The sequence below is a fragment of the Paralichthys olivaceus genome, chromosome 2, assembly GCF_024713975.1.
Source record: "Paralichthys olivaceus isolate ysfri-2021 chromosome 2, ASM2471397v2, whole genome shotgun sequence".
Classification (NCBI taxonomy): Eukaryota; Metazoa; Chordata; class Actinopteri; order Pleuronectiformes; family Paralichthyidae; genus Paralichthys; species Paralichthys olivaceus.
The window spans coordinates 24,842,490-24,863,027 of record NC_091094.1 but is presented as its reverse complement, the minus strand read 5'-3'; the positions used below and the strand labels follow the sequence as shown (position 1 = coordinate 24,863,027).

Genomic DNA, 20,538 nt, shown 5'->3' with positions numbered 1-20,538 from the left:
CTGTGTCACTGTTGTAAGTTCATGTTGATGTTTGATCACTGTTGTAAGTGTTGCAATGTTAATGTCATAAATAACTTGTTGACTGATGTAAAATTAAAGCCAAACAAACATGATGCACGTACACAAAAGTACATGTCCACATACATTCTTTATGTAGCTAACACAAAAAATCAAAGTTTATTCCTTCACTAAAATGTTTAAGTAACATGTTTAACAGCTTTTTTTCATGGGTCATTGTTCTAAAACCATAATAATTGGATAACTTGTTTTAATTTCCATGGGTACATAAAAACCTCGGGTATATAACTATTGTTTGAAACAAGTACACTTCTGTTTTGCAGTAAAATGATCAAATGTAAAAATCATACCCTGTTCTCCCCCTAATACTGAGTAAAATACTGCATTACATGTACAAGGCCTTCATTCAAGGACAATAAAAGTGTTGCAGCAGCATTTGAATATTGTCCCTGGAGCCATCGATTGACACCACTGCATCATTTTAAGATGTGCATGAGCATGCTATACTATAAATTATACAATTTTGTTGGTAGAAACATTATCTGTGAGTAGAGCAAAAGAAGGCTACACTATTTCTTTTGATAATGTGATTTAGACCTACATATTAGCACTAATAGAAACACTAAGTAATCATCAGTATACTAATAAAGTAGACTAGTGTATATGAGTAAATATGCTTCGGCTACATCCATTGATTTAAACAAATTATTACATGGGTAGAGTCATAATCACCATCATACATCACCAACACACTGCCAGCACAGTCGTCAGGGGCGATTTGGGCTTCAGTATATTACCCAAGGACACTTGGACATGCGGAATGGGATCAAATACATTTAAACAAACCACTTTCTTCAGCTGGAAACCAATGTTTACGTGTATATTCAGTAGTATAGTTGATTTAATCAGATCCAAAGCTTTAGGATCAACTGTTTTCAGCCTTCGCATGTATGAGCAATGATGGTCTTTGTGAAAAGATTTTTTCTATTGTATCAGTTGAATAATTGACTAGATTTTAAGGTCTTGACCTTCTATGTAAAGTGCCTTGAGATAATGTATATTATGATTTGGCGCTATACGAATAAAATTGAATTGAATTGTCTTGAATAATGGTTTTATAGGTTGTTCTTTTTTTGTAGTTTTTCCTTACTCTAGTTGAGGGTTAAGGACAGAAGACGATGCACCTTGTGAAGCCCTATGAGAAGATTTGTGATTTGTGAATATGGGCTACACAAATAAAATTTGGATTGATTGATTGAGTTCCTTAGGTCTAATTGTTAATTGCTCCAGGTTTTTAGGTCCTGTCAGTGAGAGAGAAGCCAAACTCAGAAATCAATATTCTCACAGTTTATTTAGACTGGCATAGATATCTGATTGCCTGCAGCCAGTGTGTGGGCTTTATTTTGAAAGCTCGTACCGGAAAGGTGAAGCCGTGATGTGGCTCCAGCTCAGCCTGGTGAGTGTCTGCACACTCAGACCTGTGTTTGCATAGAGAGGGTTAAACCAGGGACCCAAACGCGGGCTGTGCCACACAAATCCCCCCTTAACCCACACAGAGCGGCGGCCTGAGCTCGGTCCACAGCTCGGTGCTCACAGCCGCCTCAGAGCGCTCCTCTGCCGGCCACACCAGAGACGGACAGTCCGCTGCCCGGCTCCTCTGCTCCCCCGCTGCTGCGCCTCTTGGAGCGGACTATGTCAGCATGTACAGGGGGCTGAGGAGCAGCAGAGGTCAGAGAGCCGGATCCATGCTCCTGTCCGTCATTAAATAGACACCACCGGACCACCATCAGAGCCAAAAACAGCCCCCTCCTCCTCGCATGATCCCCGGCAGGACTCGGCTCGGATCCTCGGTCGTGTCCAGAGACTCAGGATGAGGAAACCTAAAGTGATCCGCATGGTGTTCGCCTTGTCTCTGGGTTGTTTCATCATGGTCGTCTTCTACTTCAACAGCAACCTCAAGACAGGTGAGCACATTCTGTATTGTTATATTATTTATTTAATCCCCCCCTTCTTTATGTCTAAGATATAAAAGTAAAAAAGCACAATATTAAATAAATACACAAATTAAATATCTTAAATAAATACAATTAATTTAACAACATTAAAATAAGTGAATTATTCCCATTTATTCCATCACTTCATCATCCCTCCTCTGTCTCATCGATTAACACTAATAATTAATTGAAGTAAATGGTATTGATTGTTTTGATCAAACATTGATTGTGCTTCAATTTTCATAAAACTTAGCATAAAAGAACCACACCAAGTGTAATGACTATATTTATATAAAATAATAACATGAGATACTCCTTTATTAGTCCCACTCTGGGTAAATGTACCTTGTAACAGCAAGAAAACAACTTGTGAAATAATAATCCAGTAAAGGTAAAAAAATAAAACTACAATATAAACCCAAGGAACCACAAAATATATAAATACGTAAAATTGTATGGAAGCAATAGTTTATGCTGTGTTGTCTCAGAGTTCACACTGCAGAAGATCAGCTGGTCTCATCCTGTTCAGGCTCATGTTCCATCTCCCTGTCCTAATGATCATAACCATTCATGCTGTCCACTGACATTACTGTGAACACAGGGATGATCCAGCTCAGTCATCACTGTGCATGAATGGAAGATGTGCAGTAGAAGGGATTGAGCCTTGCACTGTGCTCCCTCTGAGCCATCATGATCATCCCTCTCCAGCAGCACCCTGAGTGAGAGCCTCAGATCTTGGTGGAGGAACACTTTGATTACCACAATGATTAGCTGTAGTGTTTCCTCTGCTACGTGGAGGAAGGCTGGGAGAAGTTGCAGCTGTGCTGGAAGCTGGTCGGCCCTCCCCCAGATCTGTTTCCACCTCTTCCTGGTCCCTCACTGCCACATACAATGGCCTCATTCAGACAGGCCCAGTTCTATCGAGGGCCAAGAAAGCATATATGGTGCATACTGTGAGGAGGGTTTTTAAAGAGAGAGGGGTCAGTCAGTTCTGGATGTGTGTGATGTGTGACACAGGGAGAAGACTGTCCAGAGTCACTAGGTATAAAAGACCAGCAGGAGAATTTCAGACTCATTTTCAAGGTTGAAGAGAAAACCTTGAATCCCTTGACTGGTTGGACACTGTTCATGTCGCCATGTTTTGTTGTGGGTTGATGTTTCATTTAGCTGTTTGTCCTGAAAGTTTGAGAGCTTAATTTAATGATGACTGTCAGTTTGAGGTCCCTGATGTTGAACATCCTGGCTAACTGGTATTGTGGCTTAACGGAAAAATTAAAATATTCCTCTTTTAGACTAAAATTAGCAGGTATACAGAGTTTTTTGATTTAACAAAAGCTGACTGACTCCTTTCCCATTCCCCCATTGCCTTTCTGTTTTCCCGGTGCCAGAAAATGAGAAGCCCCCACACGTCATTGTCTCACCAGTGACCAGATTGGAAGAAAAGAATCGATGTTGCATGTTGTTCCCAAGATGTAAAAAATAATACACAAATGCTGTCTACTGCAGAGTCAGGAGTGAATGCAGACTGGATCCATTCCTACTGCAGGAAAAAGCCATATGGGCATTAGTGGGTTTTTTAACTAGTGGACAGTTTGACTCCAACACAAGGCTGTAGCCATTTGGGTGCCCTATAAGATAAGGATTTGGTGCCTCTCCACCCCATGTTGATTTGGAGAATGTGTGATAAATTGAAGGATGAAGAGATCCTTTAAGATAAATAAGCTATTTAAAAACCTTCTTGGATCAACGGTGGAAAATGTTGTCACAAAGCTGGAAGCATGAAGTTTGTCTAAGCTCATGAAAAGTAGATACATGACTCTCACAGGACAGACAGCTACAAACATAGGATCTTATAGAATGTGGAGCACTGCTGTTGATCAAATATACCAGACAGTGTAGTTCACATAAATTGAAACTAAAACACCTTTTCGAAATATCAAACCAAAAACCTCCTAGATGTAGAAAAACACAGGGGTCGTTATTTGACAAGTTCTTTTACTTTTGAAAATGTTACAGTACATTTAGCTGATAATAGTCACATTTCTTTATTTAGACAAGTTTCTGAATGCAGGACTTTTATTAAATAAACAAATATTGTCACAGTTGTATGATCCATGCATTATCCTCCAGTAAATCAGTTAAAACGTAACGTAATCTTGCATGTTAAAATCTTTTTTCCTTTGTCCGAATTTATGCTGAAATTGAAAAGATTCTTTCCTGGCTCATGTCCCATCATTCCACCAAATTTGTGGAAACCTGTGTTGTATAGTTTTTGTATAATCCTGCTGACAAGTCAATGAACCAACCAGCTGATCCAGTGTGGGGCAGTGACTCACAAATGTGCATCAAACGGTCTCCATTACAACAACACCAGTTCAGTGTGCAGTGGTGTGCAGGGCCATTGAAACCATGGTTAATAAAACGTCAGTGGCACCTTCCTGACCTTCTGTGTCCTTGGCAACCGCCTGTGCCACCTATGATGAGGTGGTCCTGCTTCAGCAGAGCCATTTCTCATGTTATTTGTTACAACCTCTCCCTTTGAAGGGTTGAGGCTGTGGCTCAGGAGATAGTGCGGGTTGTCCATTAACCAAAATGTAAACGGTTTGATCTCAGTCTCCCCATTCCACGTGCCAAAGTGACCTTGGTCAAGATCCTGAACCCCAAATCGCCCCTGACGGCTGTGCAGGCAGTGTGCGAATGATGTATGATAGAGAAAGTGCGGCACAAAAAATGCACTGTATGTGTGTGTTAATATGTGAATGGCAAAAACCGTGCAGTAAAGATCTTTGTGTGAAAATACAAACCACTTATCTTACAGACGTGTAGGATTCATTTCTTGTGACGTGCTTCAAAGAGGCACAGGATATGTAAAATGTGATCATATGCATATTTGAAATAAGGTTATGTATCATTTAAGATGATTTAAGAAGTAACCTCTTTTTATATTATTATTGTGTAGCTTGAATGCAAATGGAAGGTTTCTCATGTTGCAGGCATTAAACCTTCCTGTCAGCTTTAAATCACTTGAAATTGGTTTCAGATATGCAGCCAGTCCGTTCTATTTGCATTTAGAGCACCTACACGTTTCCTCTCTTGCTTCATCTGGGTTAAAGTTCATATTGTTTTTTCAAAGTCTATATAAAGCTGCACGAGAGCAGCCACACTAGGAATGCACAGGCAAGTCAGCTGTAGTGTTTAATAGTATTTCTTTTGCACACAGAATTCACAGCACTAATTAAATGTAGTATAATTACATAGATACTGTGGGTTTACTGCACATGTTGTGTATGCTGGGCCGTCACAGACACAGAAGATTGAACTAGTAGTTTTGCAGATAAAGAGACTTTTCTTTAAATGACAGAGTTACCCGTTTAAATGGGTATTTCTTGCAATGTCAACGTCCTGCCTACAAGGGCAGCTGGGGTTTCTCCATAACGTTTACAGAAACACAAGAACTGAAGCGGAGGAAGGCTGAATGGTGCAGCATGGTCTGGCATGTGTTTTTATGTTTTATAGCATTGTCAGGAGCTTTTCCAATACTGTTGGAAATGAAACCCAGGAGAATAAATCATATGTCGCCGGTAACGTTTATACATACAGGTATGAGTTCATGGTTATCTGGACACAAAATCAAGACAATGAACTACAAGCAAAATCTGTCTCTCCTGTCTCGGCTTTAGGGCAATTATGATCATCTGTTTCCATCTGTGTCCATTCCCCACATCATGCCTGCCTTGTCTGGACTTGACTGGAGGCCACAAGAGCTGTTCAGCACTTCATCTTTCTTGGAACACCTGTGGTGTCAGTGGAAAGAGATCAGCCCATCAGCTGAACAGTGGCTGTCCCTAAACAAATCATGAAGACTTGTGGATGTGACATTTATCCAGTTAAAACCAGAACAAACCCCACACAAAGGAACAGTCTGTGATCTAATCATATATCCTGCAAAGTTGCCTGTTGTTTTTCCCGAACAGCATATCAGCTCCTTAGTTATCTGAGGGCATCTAATGGTCGGTCAGGGAAGCTCCACTGTTCTCACCTCCTCCAATCAGCTGCATATTCAAAACACAGAGCAGCAGGAGCCAATTATTCAGCTAGTATAAATAATCATGTGTTTTTATTTTCGTTTCATTTAGACCATCTGCCCTATTCTCAATAATTTGTCATTTGCTGTTGTTATTCAATTTTGTTGACTAAAGTCTAAGTGTTGCCATATGGGAGCAAACTGGTCAGGCGAACAGCACTTGGTTCTCTGGTACATGTAGGGTGGGTTATTGTGCTAAATTGATACTTATAAAAAATACAGGTGCCTCAACAGTGCCAGAACACATGGGGTCACGCAGCCAGTCAAACACGCAGCATCCTACCTGATTTGCAGGACTGCCCGTCAGCGACTTAACTGTTTGGAGGTAAGCTGCTCCCTGCCCAGTGCAAAACTACATGACTTGTTTCTGCGTAACGCTTGTTTAGCTTTCTAAACTAGAAAGCTAATTAACACATTTAGTTTGCTCACTAGTAATCTAAACAAGGCATGACGGCCCATGTCTCAGGCAGTCCTTTCAGCGAGGAAGCTGCCACTGCTGTTTCAGGGCTTAGTCATCTCTGAAGTGCTGGGTAGATAGAGGACATGAGACTGAGGCATCTCTGGAAGGGTCAGCGCCCCTGTGGCTGAAACAGTCTAATTGGCCATGATGGACTTGTTGAAAAAATTTGCTGGTTGGTCTCACAAGGACACAATCCTCATACTAATAATAATTACCTCATACATATAACCCCCAAGTTTTCAGTGTACAAAAACAGGAAGTTGTGAAAATTGACTTGCATGGCCTGGCTGGAACACAGAGATAAGCCAGTGTTGCAGGCAATCAACTCTCCAGTTTATGATTTTAACACTGGAAAGGATTCAGAGGAGCAGAGGACACAGCTTGAGTCACCAGCTCATCCAGCAGCTGCCTATGTCACTACTCAGTTTTGATTTTACTAGTAAATATAAGTATTTTTACTTTCCACCCTTTGCAGAGTGATAACTCATCTCACATGCATGCATTAATAAACAGATACTGCACCACCCACATGCCTCCGCTTTTGCACTAACACCCCTTAGACACACATTTGTGGCCTAAAAGGATTAGGCCTTCCCTTGTACAGTGTGTCTCTTAGTAAAGCTGCTCTCTGGCATGAGAGGCCAAGGAGGCAGGGAGGGGGCCCCTGTTTTCCCAGTGGAACCTAAACACAGTGCTCCGTTTATGGCCTGGACGGGAAGAACACACATCGGCCCTTCTATTTTTTGCGTTTTTTAAGGCCTCAGTTCTGTAAGAGCATGGAGGAATGCTGCACAGTTTTGGGTCTAGACAGGGTTAAACCAACAGGACCACTGCTTCCTTTGAATATTCCTTAGGTGGGGTTGGTGAATCTCCTCACAGGAGGAATTTGAGCTAACAACTGAGACAGTGTTGCTTAGAATAGCATATATGGTTTGAGGCCATCTAGCTTTAGAAGTTGCCTGTGTCTTTGCAGCACTTGCTTTGACGTTTGGAAACACTACATTCTCCATGTGGCAAAAATATAAGCCTGTCTTTTTTTCTCCAATCTCTTCGCTGTGTCTGCTTCCCCTGATATCCTGCAGTTCAGCTTTAACGATTTAACAAGTGCATTTCCTGACATTTTCATCTGGTTCTTTGTTTAATACCAAAGGAAAAATGTTGATTGTAAATGCCCTCACTTGCTGAGTGATGCCACATTCACAAGGGAGTAATGACACACAATGCACCTTTCAGCTTGTTACTGAAACACTGGTATTTGTCAGTTCCTAACTCATTTCAGACGTTACCTCTTATTACCTGGGGTGGGTTGGCTTTGGGAGTGGTCCTGTTGGAAATGTGTTTCTGACTTGCTGGTAATTTCCATAAGGAAGTGGTAATTTGTTTAGAAAACAGGTCAAATAGTCAGTGTACTGTAGCCCCCCTCACCTTGGTAACTCGAGGCAGAGGACAAAGCATCTCTTTGGCAGCTGCATCCCGCAGCATCTCTGACTCCTCATTCCTTTAATGAGGCATAATTTGGCTCCTTGGCAATTGTAAATGTGCTAAGTGATTAAGGGGATTATGTATGTTCTGTGAGGATTAACTATAATTACTATGACTGGCTCTTTGTGCTGCTGGACAGCCAATGGTCAAGATGTCCTCTGATATCAAAATAAAAATGACTTCTTGCCACCTTTCACTTCAGAGTTTTATAATACGTCTGAGGAAAATGTTGATATTCCCACTGGCCTCATCTTTTCCCTTTAATGTCTTTGCATTTCCTGCATTACAATACCCACCTGCTAGTTTGCTGAATTCTAACTTCTGGGACCTATCGATGATGAAATCAATGTTAGTTTTAGCACCCATGTGATGTTGCCTAGCCTAGAGATCACAAGTCCAATTTGAGGGCATCAAGTGTTTACCTTTGAGCTGAAGGAGACTCAGTGTCCAGTGGAGAAACTTTTATCTTTTATCTAAGTATAGGAATAAAGTCTGAAGTAAGATGTGATGGTGGAGATACATCACCTCAACACACTCTGTGAGTATTGTCCAGTTAGTGAATTAGCCAAGCTAAAAGAAAAGTTATTGTTTTATATCTCACAGCTCTTCAGTTATTTTATTAAATTGAATTGCTAGTGCTAGAAAAATGCCAGAAAATACTTAGAACAATCCAAAGAAAAAAAAAGAAGGTGACTGACACATGAATGAGAACATGATAAGAACTGTATGGGAACAGCCTTTGTACAAAACAGTCTCTATTACTGAACATAGGCACCTACAACCGTTCGGCAACAAAGGGGCCAACTGCAACATGTGGCATGAAGGTGAAGGGGCAATGATGAGTCGGAGATCAGCACATGCATGTTGATGTATCCATCCTCTCACTCAGACACGGAGCATGTGCTGGTTTTAGTGCCATTTGTTTCTGTGCCGTTTTTTTTTCCATTACTGACCATAAATCCATGTTGTCTGGACACAGCCAGATGGAATGTGACAGTGTCCACGCAGCCACTGAGACCAGCAGAAAGAATGTGCCTGTGTACAGTTCAGAGGGGCACCACAATCTCATAAAGATTACAAGGAAGAGCATGCCTTACGAGGTGACTGAACTTAGTCAAATGAGTTGTTTTTGTCTTTTGCTTTGTTGCAGTTGCTCAATACACAGTTAGGAGAGAGGAAATACATCTGTGAAGTCACAAAACACATGGTCTGAAACAAAACCAAAGACCTGAGGGAAAAACACGTTTTTGGCGGAAAATCAAATGGCTGTGCTACATGAAAGAGGATCCAAAAGGTATTCAGTTAAAATATGAACAGGCTGACCAAGCACTATGTCAGGGAGTGGAACACATGTCCAACTGGGTTTACTGTTGTTTAAAATCCTGAACTCGCTCTGCGTACAAAGGGCAGTACCCCCCTCTCCTATGTGGACTTGTACCAGGCTTTACAGGTCAGCCAGTCACAGCAGGGATACCATCTCATTCCCAAATCCTTCATGCTCTCTATAAAATACATTGTGTATCCTTAATATATAGTTGCCCCCTTAATACTCTGAATTAAATCTCTTTTCAGTTGGTTATATGGATAATTGTTAGTAGCTATTAATTATTAGTGATTGAATGGCATTACAGGGTTTCCTCAGGGGTCTTAAAAAGTGTAAAATTCAATTATCTTTTAGGCTGTAAAAAGTCCCAAATACATGAAAATATTATGGATAGGTCTTAAAGGTACAGTGTGTAGAATTTAGTGATATAGTGTTGAAATTGCATGTTGCAGCTGAACACCCCTCACCTCACCCTCTCCTTCCAAACATGAAAAAGAAACTGTGGGAGCCTTTAAGTGTCATAAAAACTCAAAAGGTGTTTAGTTTGTTCAGTCTGGACTAATGTAAAAAACATGGCGGCCTCCGTAGAGAGGGTCCCCTCAATGTAAATATAAAGTATTTAAATATAAAGGGTCTTTTCTGTTGTAAAGAAAACTGCCTCTGTCAAGGTTTTGTTTTTTTAAGAGGAATGTTTTGGCGGCATGCATAGTTTTGCATTGTGTCCATCTTTCTCAAGGTTACAGATTTAAGCATGCTGTAAAAAGTACAAACAAGCCCAAGATGGAGCTGATAACTGTCAGACATGTTCTCTCAGCTTGACTGTGGGAATGATTACTGTCACCTACTGTCTCTATCTGTAGGTTGAGGGATGACGTGGCGTTGTGAGGTTTATTCTCTAAACTCGTTGAAGCCTGTGGAATCCCTGCATTAATCCACAATACAAAAACATATTTGTCATTATTATAAAGACATCTGTAATGTCGTCTCAGTCTCCCATCGGTCCAAATGGTCGTTATGTGATATTTTATTTGATCACAGTGGATTGTTGTTTCTGAAACTTATTGATGTACCGCTTGTATCATATTTTCACCAGATGCACCCTGTTCTATAGCTGTGATAGATTATAAAAAAGGACGCATGTGACTTTGATTTCTTTTTTTTTTTTTTAAATATAATTGATAAAATATTGCTCATTCAGCCCTGTGTATAAAATGTGTGAAAATAATGTTTTGAAAGAAAAAAGATTGAAAGCAGGACATAAATTCAGATCAAACTATAGTCTATGGTTTTTCTTTGGTCTTCAACGTGTCACTTGTGCTTCTTTGGTTCAAAGCCCTCGAAATGTTACATCAGGAGCCAGTTCTTCAATCTCTATTTCATCAGAATATTATCAGTAGCTGGTCAAGCACTTCAACAATTCACTGGTATGATCTTTGACAACTCAGTATACAGTTTCTACAAGTATAAGATCTCTGGCTGCACACACACACACACACACACACACACACACACACACACACACACACACACACACACACACACACACAACCACATGGTTCCTTTTTTCAGGCTTTTTCTGAAATATGTTCTCCAATCTGCTGTCAGTCTGTTGGTGTTCTATGGTTTGTGCTTGTGTTTCACTGCATCATTCACATGACATAATGTGTCCTTTTAATTAATTCTGTTAGTATTTGTACATGCAGTTTTAGACATATAACAAATGCTTCTATTGCTTTATTGTGGACCTCCACAACTGCAAGGTTTAGAATATCTGATGATCTTACATGCAGGAGTTAAAGTGTTAGTGCATTAAGACCTGCATGGCAGGTTAGCAGTCGGAAAAGATGTCCATGTCATGTTCCATTACACAACATTGAGGTGCATTCTGAATGTTTACAGATGTTTACTCCAGCAGTAACTAGCCCTGGCAAAGCATTTCTATTGAACTTGTATATTGTCTATACATTTTGCCACAAGATGAAGATTTGAATGCAAACCCACAGTTAAAAAAGTTAGAATTTTCAACAGTTTGTGGCAGCAGGCTCAAGTGTGTTTAATATGATTAGTGACTGCAGAGATGATTTTGTATCTCAAATCCTTTCTACAGTATCAAGTTGTTGACGAGCTTCAGATTGTGTTACCTTCAGACTGAACTAGGTTAGAGGATTTCCCTGCATCCTTAGGCTAAGCTAACATGCTGTTAGGTCGGAGAATATTAAGTTGTATTAACCTTTTTTAAATTGTCTTTATATTTTTTGCATTTTTTGTAAGTACCATTTTAAATAACACACAACAACAGACAAATATACACTCTAACATAATTTACATATGCAGTACTGTAAAAAATTGAGTGTAAGATGTAAAAACACATCATGCTGTGAGTGTTGATTTGACGTCACACATCTGGCTGACATAACATAAACAAACTGAGCTCATGTGGAGAGAGTCAATGTCTGTTATATTTGAAAGTCTTGTCAGTGGGTCTGAGACCAGTCAATTCTAAGTTGCTTTCAGACATGCTCTGAACTGCAGAGATCCCCCGCGATTTCTCAAGAAGAGCCGTATGCGTGAACACAAATGTGCGAGTGAGAGATTCCGAACTTTCAGTTGAAGTTCTGTGGCTGGCTCCTTCGTGTAAAGTCCACATAAAGTCCAGAGGAGCCAATGTGAGATCCTCCGCACGAATACCCATGAGCGACGGGGTGTGTTGATAATGCGACAAATATACCAGGAGAGCTTTCTGTGATTTCTGTGTTGTCGTGAACACATCTGAGCGTTGTGCATGTGTGAAAGAAAAATTCTTGAACAAGTCTGGACCCAATTCTCCGTACATCATCCAAAGGTCATGTCTGAAAATGGCTTTAGTGTTCTGTGCCCATCTCTGGTCAGACTGACACATTTAAAATGTAAATGCAGCATGTGTTGGAGGACATTTACAAAATATCAGAGAAGTGAGCAAATTAAGTAACAGTCACGAATGACGTCATACTCACACATACATTTTTATTACTTATAAGTCTATAATAATCAATGGACAGCCTAGTTTAGCTTAGTTTAGCTTAACATACCAGATAGATCCCAGGACTCAGAGGTACAGTACCACAAGCTCCCACAGTCTTTCTGTGTTTGCATTAATGCAATTCTACCTTCAGGTAGTGAAACGGTACTGACCCTGTGCAGCTTTCTAATGTGATGCTGCAGTGCAAACTCATAGCTGCAAACAGTAGCTCCAGCTGTGCTTCTCAATATTTCCCTTTCTTTCTCTCTCTCTTCAACCCACACGTCTGACAGTAACTTCTTAAATATAGAAAATTGTATGTTCACACTGCCAAAAACTTTTTCGTCTACCGCCACTGTAAAAACAAAGCAAGAAAATTCACATTATTGTTGCCATCCAACATTTTCAAGTTCCAACAGTCTTCACCTATGAACATGTAGAGCTTAAGAACAGTTTTCTAAGCCATCTTTCATATACAGGTAGGTACTGAGAAAAAGATGACTTTAGGAAAGGTTAATATGAACTATTCAGTTTTTTTTCAATCATAAAACTGTATTTGGTGTGAAAGTCAATGCAGTCAGTTTGTGCTCACATACATTTTAACCTTTAACTGTTTGTGTCCCCTCAGCCTCAGAGCCGGTCGGTGAAAGAAGCAGTGGGCAGAAGTCGAGGAGAAGTCCTCTTCAGACGCTGTACGATGGTGACCAGGTCAGTCCTCTCTAGCTAGGATCCTCTAGTGTTACTCGATGGATACACAATGTAGCTAGGGCTGCCATTGGATGCCTATTCCAAAAACCCCTCCCCTTCTTCTCCTTGTCCTGTTGATGTTTTCAAAATCATTTTCACGACAGCAAACAACAACCTCCAGGCTCCAACCCTACATGCCAAGTTTTGTATGGGCTTGTTTGGAAAATTTGTCATTTTAACGACCGTGATCACCTCCACACATGCATGCACCAAAACACAAGTCGGTTCCAGACACTATTTTGCAGGGGCAGCATTATTAATGAGGCTCAACATGTCTGTGATCAGTTAAAGAAATACAAACAGATCGGAGCGTTTTCCCTCTTATAGCAGACAAATAATACTTTCAGCCAAACCTTCATCCAGCGCTGACACAGCTCTGTAAAGATAGGTCTGTTTATGCAAAACAACCCCCTGGTTTTTCTACAAATAGTCAGTAATGTCTCTCCATGACACATTTTGAATATTTATTTGAAAGTACAGTATTTATTCAGGCTTATTCAACCATTTTCTGGGCAAATATCCACATATTTCTGACAACAAACTCAATGTGAGCTTTGATTAATATATTCAGACGAGTCGTTTTGGCAAATGATATGATGGATGGACAATTATGATCCACTTTGCTTACTTGTTCCAGGCACTATGTTAGGATGGTGGAGGAAAAGGCCAAATCAATGACTGGCAGACAGTATTAACCACAAGAGAGCGTGGCCAAAAGTGTAAGGAAATGAAAATGAATGAGAATAGTTCTGGAAAACATAATGTGCAGGCTTAACATTGGAGCCATCTGAATAAACTTGATTCAGAATTAGAAAACGTCTTTAGACATGTTTCCTGTTTACAAACAAGCACCTTGCTAGAAACCAATCAAACTACAGATGAAATGTAAATTAGTGTGTTTTCTTGCCCTTGAATTTTAAAAACATGCCTCAGTTAGTTGACTAAACCTTAGTATGGCATAAAAATACAGTTGACATGTGGTGACAGCGTTATATGAGTCATATCATTTTCATACCCATCAAACCATTTGTGACACCTCGTGCAGTCACAGATTTTTTCTGCAAAAGCATAAATTATTAAATTTAAATAGCTGATAATGGAAAAAAACACCAGCTGGTAGCATGAGCACATTGTGTTTGTACTTGTGCCTTACATAAAGATCACCTTATATGTTATGACGGATTAATGCAAAACACTGGTTATTTCAAATGGTTCTTTTACTTTTTCACTGTTTCAAACTTCACCTGAGCAAAATGATTATACAGATGGATCAGGTGGAAATGATTTGATGTGTTCATGTGTTTGATGCTGAGGTAAATGCAGCTGAACACATCATTTATATTTAAGTTCAAATTCAAGTCTTATGAATACAAACCATTACATGATTTGCTTTTCTTAGACAATCACATATTGTGTTTATGACAATATTTAATCATCTGTTCTCTTTGACTCTTGTAAATCCCATCTGGGCTCTGACCTTCTTTTGAGAGGCAGAGAGTTTTCTCTGCGTGACCTCAGCGAGTCCAGCAGGACACTTAATCATCCTCTGTTAACATGTCTCCTCTTACTCTTTGCACAGTCCTCCTTTAAATACATATATAATGAGGAGAGGGGCAGACACTTAAAGACACTAACAACATAGAAACTGAGGCTCCAGCCTGCTGCGTCTGCTTAGTAAATACTGCACGTGTGTTTGGGAGTAAAATTACTTGCGTCTTTTTCCATGTGCAAAAAAACCTGTGTAAAATCTACATCTGGTCCTCAGTCTTGTTAATCAAGCTAAAATGTCTGATGCTCAGCCCTCAGGTTTGAACCTGTGTAGGAGTAAGCAGAGGAATGGAAGAGGAGGGATACGTTCATGAATTTCAGCATCTGTTTGGCACCCTCATGAAGTTATCTCTGTTGAATCGTAAAGAAAGTAACTCTTTCTCTGAGTAACTAAGTGGCTGCTACACAAATCACTCCTGGCCGCTGTGATGTCTTGATCCCTGTGATATTTTTCATGTCAAGCTTCTTTGATGTTGCTCATCGGCAGAAAAAAAAGCTCCGACATCTTTGTTGCATTACACCGGTGACATTTATTGAGGAGGATTCATGGGTCTGAGTTCGCGGGGCATCGGACTGTAGACGATTATCAGCTCAGCGGCTTCAGTGCTGCAGATACAGTAAGGAGAAAAACTGAGAAAATATGATTGCAGAGCTTTTTGGTACATTGAGTTCATCTGATAAGAAGCAGAACATAAATAAAAGCTCCGCTTTCTCTGGATTAACAAGCGATCTCACTTTTTTTTTTCAAAGTTCACAGCCCATTTCAGTTGTTTTCATGTTATTTTATCGCATTGTATCTCTTTCATGCAATCAGTAAATATTATAATAATGGACAACAAAAGTATATCATTCTAAATTGAAGGAAATTCAATGTTATAGAATTGTAATGAAGTTTATAATCTGACCTCACGCTGTGTTTTATTTTCAGTGTTTCTTTCCCTGAATTTATCGAGAGCCGTATTTCTCACTTAAACAACAACAGCAGTGTCGCTGAGATATTTTCATTTAAAAAATCACTTATTTGTCCTCAATGTGTTATGGAACAAAATAAAATATGATACCGAAAGCACAAACTTAACAAAAAAACCAGCACATCTGCAACACAAATACTTTTGCGGTGAAGTTTATTTATTTATTGCTTGTCTGAAATTATTTTGCCAGTTGAAGAGGATTTTCTCAGACAAACGTCCCTGGACGGGGCTCTAAATACACACTTTATCTCTCTATAAATCCAATTTTTTTAATGTTCATCCATGTGAATGTTCGTGCTGCACGTTGGAGGCACAATTCTTTGAAAGCAGCTCCGCGACAGCTGTTTCCAGTTAATTCTCCATGTGCGGAGAAGGACGGTGGATATGCCAGAAAACAAACTAGCTCCAGAAGACATCGTTGGCTTTTAATTGCTTGTGAGATTTTTTTGTTCCAAACCACTTAAACACTTCCCTGACAGGAGGACGCTGCTCAGCCCTCAGGACGGGGACAGGCAGTGAATGGGATTAATGATAATGAGTGTGATTTATTTATTTATATTCATAAAAACGCTGCATACAAATGCCTTGGTTCCTCTGCAAGGATAACTGAAGGAAGTGGAAGATAATGGCTCTCAGACTGACAAAACAAATCCAGCTCCATCCACCTTATAAGATGTTAAATTATTATAGTGTAATGAAGAGCAACTTGACAGTGATTGGTTTCTTAAACACCCACAGATGATGTGTCCATACGCCCACAATATATATATGAAATAAAACAATAAAAGTCTGTCACAGAGGAACATACACAGTCAGCAAAAAAGGAAATATATTTCTAATTTTACAAATAATTTGTTACATTTATCTGAATGGAATAATATTGAGAGTTTTTATGAAACTGATATAAGAGTTTAAACTGGTTTTCACATTATAAACCTAAAAGGGTATTTATGCCTATGTTAGGCATTAGTGCAACAACTTCCCTGGTTGTTTGTTTTACTTTCACTCTGCTTCTGTAACTTCTCCAACTCCTGACGTGGACTCTAATCACGTTGTCCGTCTACTGTTTAGTGTTGGGCAAATAACAAGGGGGCAGTGATGAGATGTAGGTTCATTTACTTTGTTGCTGTACTTGAGTAAAGTACAGACACATGAAAAATGTACTTAAGTAGATTTATTTTTGGGTACTTTCCACTTTTACTCCATGACTCCAGGCAAATATCAGTGCTCTCTACTCTACTACATTTTTACAATGGATAGCTGATTATCTGATCACATTGTTTTTTTATATTTTCAAAAGTTATTAACAAAGACATGGGCATTGGTCCATTGATCCAATCAGAGTGGGCAGGGAACATTCAATTCAATTCAATTTTATTTGTATAGCGCCAAATCATAATATACATTATCTCAAGGCACTTTACATAGAAGGTCAGGACCTTAAAATCATATTAAATATAGAGAGACCCAACAGTTCATTAGAACATTAGACCCCGCCTTTTGCGGCTGCATCACAAGTGAAGAAGAAACATCTGAAATGGATTCAGAAGAGGCCGAGACTCAGCCATTGATTAATGTGACAACAAAGTGTTTACTATATTCAAAAGCCAGTACTTACTTTTACTCTAAGAAGGATAATGTGTTCCTTTACTTGAGTACAATTTTCTCTATTTATTTGGACTTTAATCAAATTGAAAGGTTTTACTTGGTATGTTAAATCCGGCTGCTGCTGAAAACAGTGTTGATGAGAGCTGTGAAAATCAAGGAATCAGTAAGTTTGTCGGTCATAGAACCTATAACACAGTGAGCTGAAAGATGCTAAAATGTGCTGTAGTACTTGGGTTGCAGAGTTGTCTGGATATTCCCTGCAGGTAAATGGCCCCTTACTCATTTCACATAGTTATTTTATTTCTTAATATCTAATTATGCGGTTTTGATCAAGGGAGATAACAGGCCCTAAAGAGCAAATACAGTCGCTACTGGTTAAAACCAGAATTTATGAATTTGGTTACTTGAATCTTGACTTCAATATATTAAACCATGTGGGCAATTTGCATGTTTACCCAACACAACTAAGAAGACTTTGGTTTTCTTTTTGAAAGACATGTTGTCTTGTGGTGCATCCCGGAGGCTATTTGAATATCAGAAAAGTGTAAAATCATGTAGTGGCTCACATGAAGAGATTCAAGTCGGAGGTGGAGAGACGGCCTTGTACAAATTTCTGCTGCGAGGAGGAGTTGAGGCTTTTGATGTCTGCCAGTAAACACACAGAGCCACACATAGCGTCAGGCTCCGACTCAAACTGAGAGGCTCAGGGCTCGACCGCTGCAGCGGCTGATTAAATGAAAGCAGCAAATAAGGCGTTTGCTCTATGAGGAGGCCAAGCTGAACTGGCTGACCTGTGATTTTATTAAGTCTGAATGCAGACAGCAGTGGATGAACCATGGGATGGACTGTGATTGAGACCTCTAGAGGAGAAGCATCTGAGAATATTTTTTCTCACACTCAGAGAATTTATATAGGCCTGGGTTAAGGCTGTCTGATCCAGTTGGCAATACGTTATACATTCTGGTTAGTTTTTTCCTCTATGAGAGCGAAAAGATTTTTGACCTGGCAGATGATACTGTTCGAATGGCGTTACTGAGGACAGGATGCTCACTGGCTGTGCTCAGTCGACACAAGGCTGGATTAATGCACTGACATAATCTGCCAAGGCCTTTTTGGGCATTTAGCTTTTTTCCTTGTAATTATAACTAAATATCACAAAGGAAAAGTCTGACTGTTTGGCTAGCTATGGTTGAAGTGCATTCACATTTTGACCAACAGATAATGTTGGTGACTTGTACAGTACTACTACTGTATGTGTCTAAAATAGCTGGGCCAAATTCTCTGATGCTTAAATCCAGCAGGGCACACTGGCATCTATAGCTGCCATCTAATCCACTAAATTTATTTCAGGATTTAAACTTGGGGTTCATTTTATATTTATTTTTTCTGTCAGACTCAGTCCCAAAGATGTTCAATTGACAACAATATAAAACATTATATTTTCATATTTTAATTTAGCAATTAAAAATAACGATTAACCAATTAATAAAATAATTGCTTTTAAATTCCTTCTCTGTATAGACTAATCCTTAACTGACATTATTTTTATGTCTTAGTTCAACACTATTTTGATTAACATATTCAGTAGTCAGGGGGAGATCTTCATTGCATGGGAAACCGAATGCATGCATTATCAAAATAGTTTTTTGTTAACGTTAACTTTATTGTAATCTATCAGGACTATACTATTATAACTAATTAAAAATGAGCAATGTTAATCTTCTGGGTGTTTGCTTCAGGTTTTATTGTCCTTCCTCTTCCTTCTCCCTGCAGATTGAATCAGAGGTACAGGGGATCCATCATGGCCGACGGGAGCTGTTAGAGGAAGCCTGCAGCTCCTACACCCGTAAACGCAGGGTCCTCATCCCAGAGGATCTGAAGCACGTCATTGTGGATGACCAGCATGGCTTACTTTACTGCTATGTGCCCAAAGTGGCGTGCACCAACTGGAAGCGGGTGCTCATGGTTCTGACAGGCGTCGCAGGGTCCAACAGGGATCCCCTAGCCATCCCTGCCAACGAGGCCCACGTGCCAGGAAACCTCCGCACCCTGTCGGAGTACTCCACCTCCCAGATAAACCAGCGCCTGCGCACGTACCTGAAGTTTGTCTTCGTACGGGAGCCCTTCGAGCGGCTGGTGTCTGCCTATCGCAACAAATTCACACGGAGCTACAACACAGCTTTTCATAAACGATACGGCACAAAGATAGTGCAGCGGCACAGGGCTGACCCACAGCCGGAGGCTCTGGAGAGAGGAAATGACGTCTCGTTCGAGGAGTTTGTGTATTATCTCGTGGACCCAGCCACCCAAAGAGAGGAGCCCTTCAATGAGCACTGGGAGCGGGTGCACTCCCTGTGCCACCCATGCCTCATCCACTATGACGTGGTGGGGAAATACGAGACGCTGGAGCAGGACTCCCGCTACGTCCTGCAGCTGGCTGGGGTGGAGGACCAGGTCAGCTTCCCCGCCTCGTCCAAGAGCACCAGGACTACAGGAGACATGGCCGCCCAGTTCTTCCAGAACATCAGCCCTTTTTACCAGAAGAAACTGTACAACCTCTATCGTATGGACTTCCTGCTCTTCAACTACACAGTACCAGCCTACCTCAAGTTCAGATGAGGCTGGAGCATCACTCAACCACAAGGTTCCACTTGAATGTGTGGAGCCTGGAAATGTACAGTTTGTTTTTGAGATGTTTTCCTATTAGTGACACTGTAAATACTGTTATAGAAGAAAGAAGCACCAGAAAGATGAGAGCTTCTATTACAAAAAGAACATCAAGCTGAAGAACAGAGGATCAGAGCGGGAGAGGACCTTCCATCACAAGAGGAAAGTTTCTGCCTGATGAAGGCAATTATTTTTTTTACTATAAACAGTGACTGAGTGGATGTTGCTCTCTTTCTCTGAATGTGTGAAACACCCTTCGTATTTGGTTACATTTCATTTTACTTGTCTGCTGTTTCCAATGTGTAATTTGCACAACAAATGTATAATATCTATAAGGTGCAGTAACATTAGGAAAGTATTAAAACCACACATGAACAGTGAATGTCTCAGAACGTACGTGCCTTTAATTGCAGGTCTTATTTTGACTCCAACAGACAATGACAACTTTTGTAACTGTGACTTTTTTGTGACTGTGATACTGTTTTTATTTATTGTTATTTGTGACTCTACAAAGTCCTCGTAACCAAAATACATATATAGTTCTCTCATGATTTCCCAATAAATGCATTTCAGCAAAAAGTTGCTCATTGCTTTTAATATTGGAGTTTTAAATTTGTATACTTTTTGAAGGCAACCA

The 20,538-nt window shown here is 40.1% G+C and overlaps 1 protein-coding gene across 1 annotated transcript; it reads left to right on the top strand.

The window, feature by feature from the left end:
• Nucleotides 1-1,438: 1,438 nt before the first annotated feature.
• LOC109629239 (carbohydrate sulfotransferase 11-like) lies at nt 1,439-20,483 on the top strand. The gene is made up of 3 exons (XM_020086849.2): nt 1,439-1,982; nt 12,989-13,068; nt 19,008-20,483. The coding sequence occupies exons 1-3, from the start codon at nt 1,889-1,891 to the stop codon at nt 19,851-19,853; spliced, it is 1,020 nt and encodes a 339-aa protein (XP_019942408.1). The 5' UTR covers nt 1,439-1,888; the 3' UTR covers nt 19,854-20,483.
• The last annotated feature ends 55 nt before the right edge of the window (nt 20,484-20,538 follow it).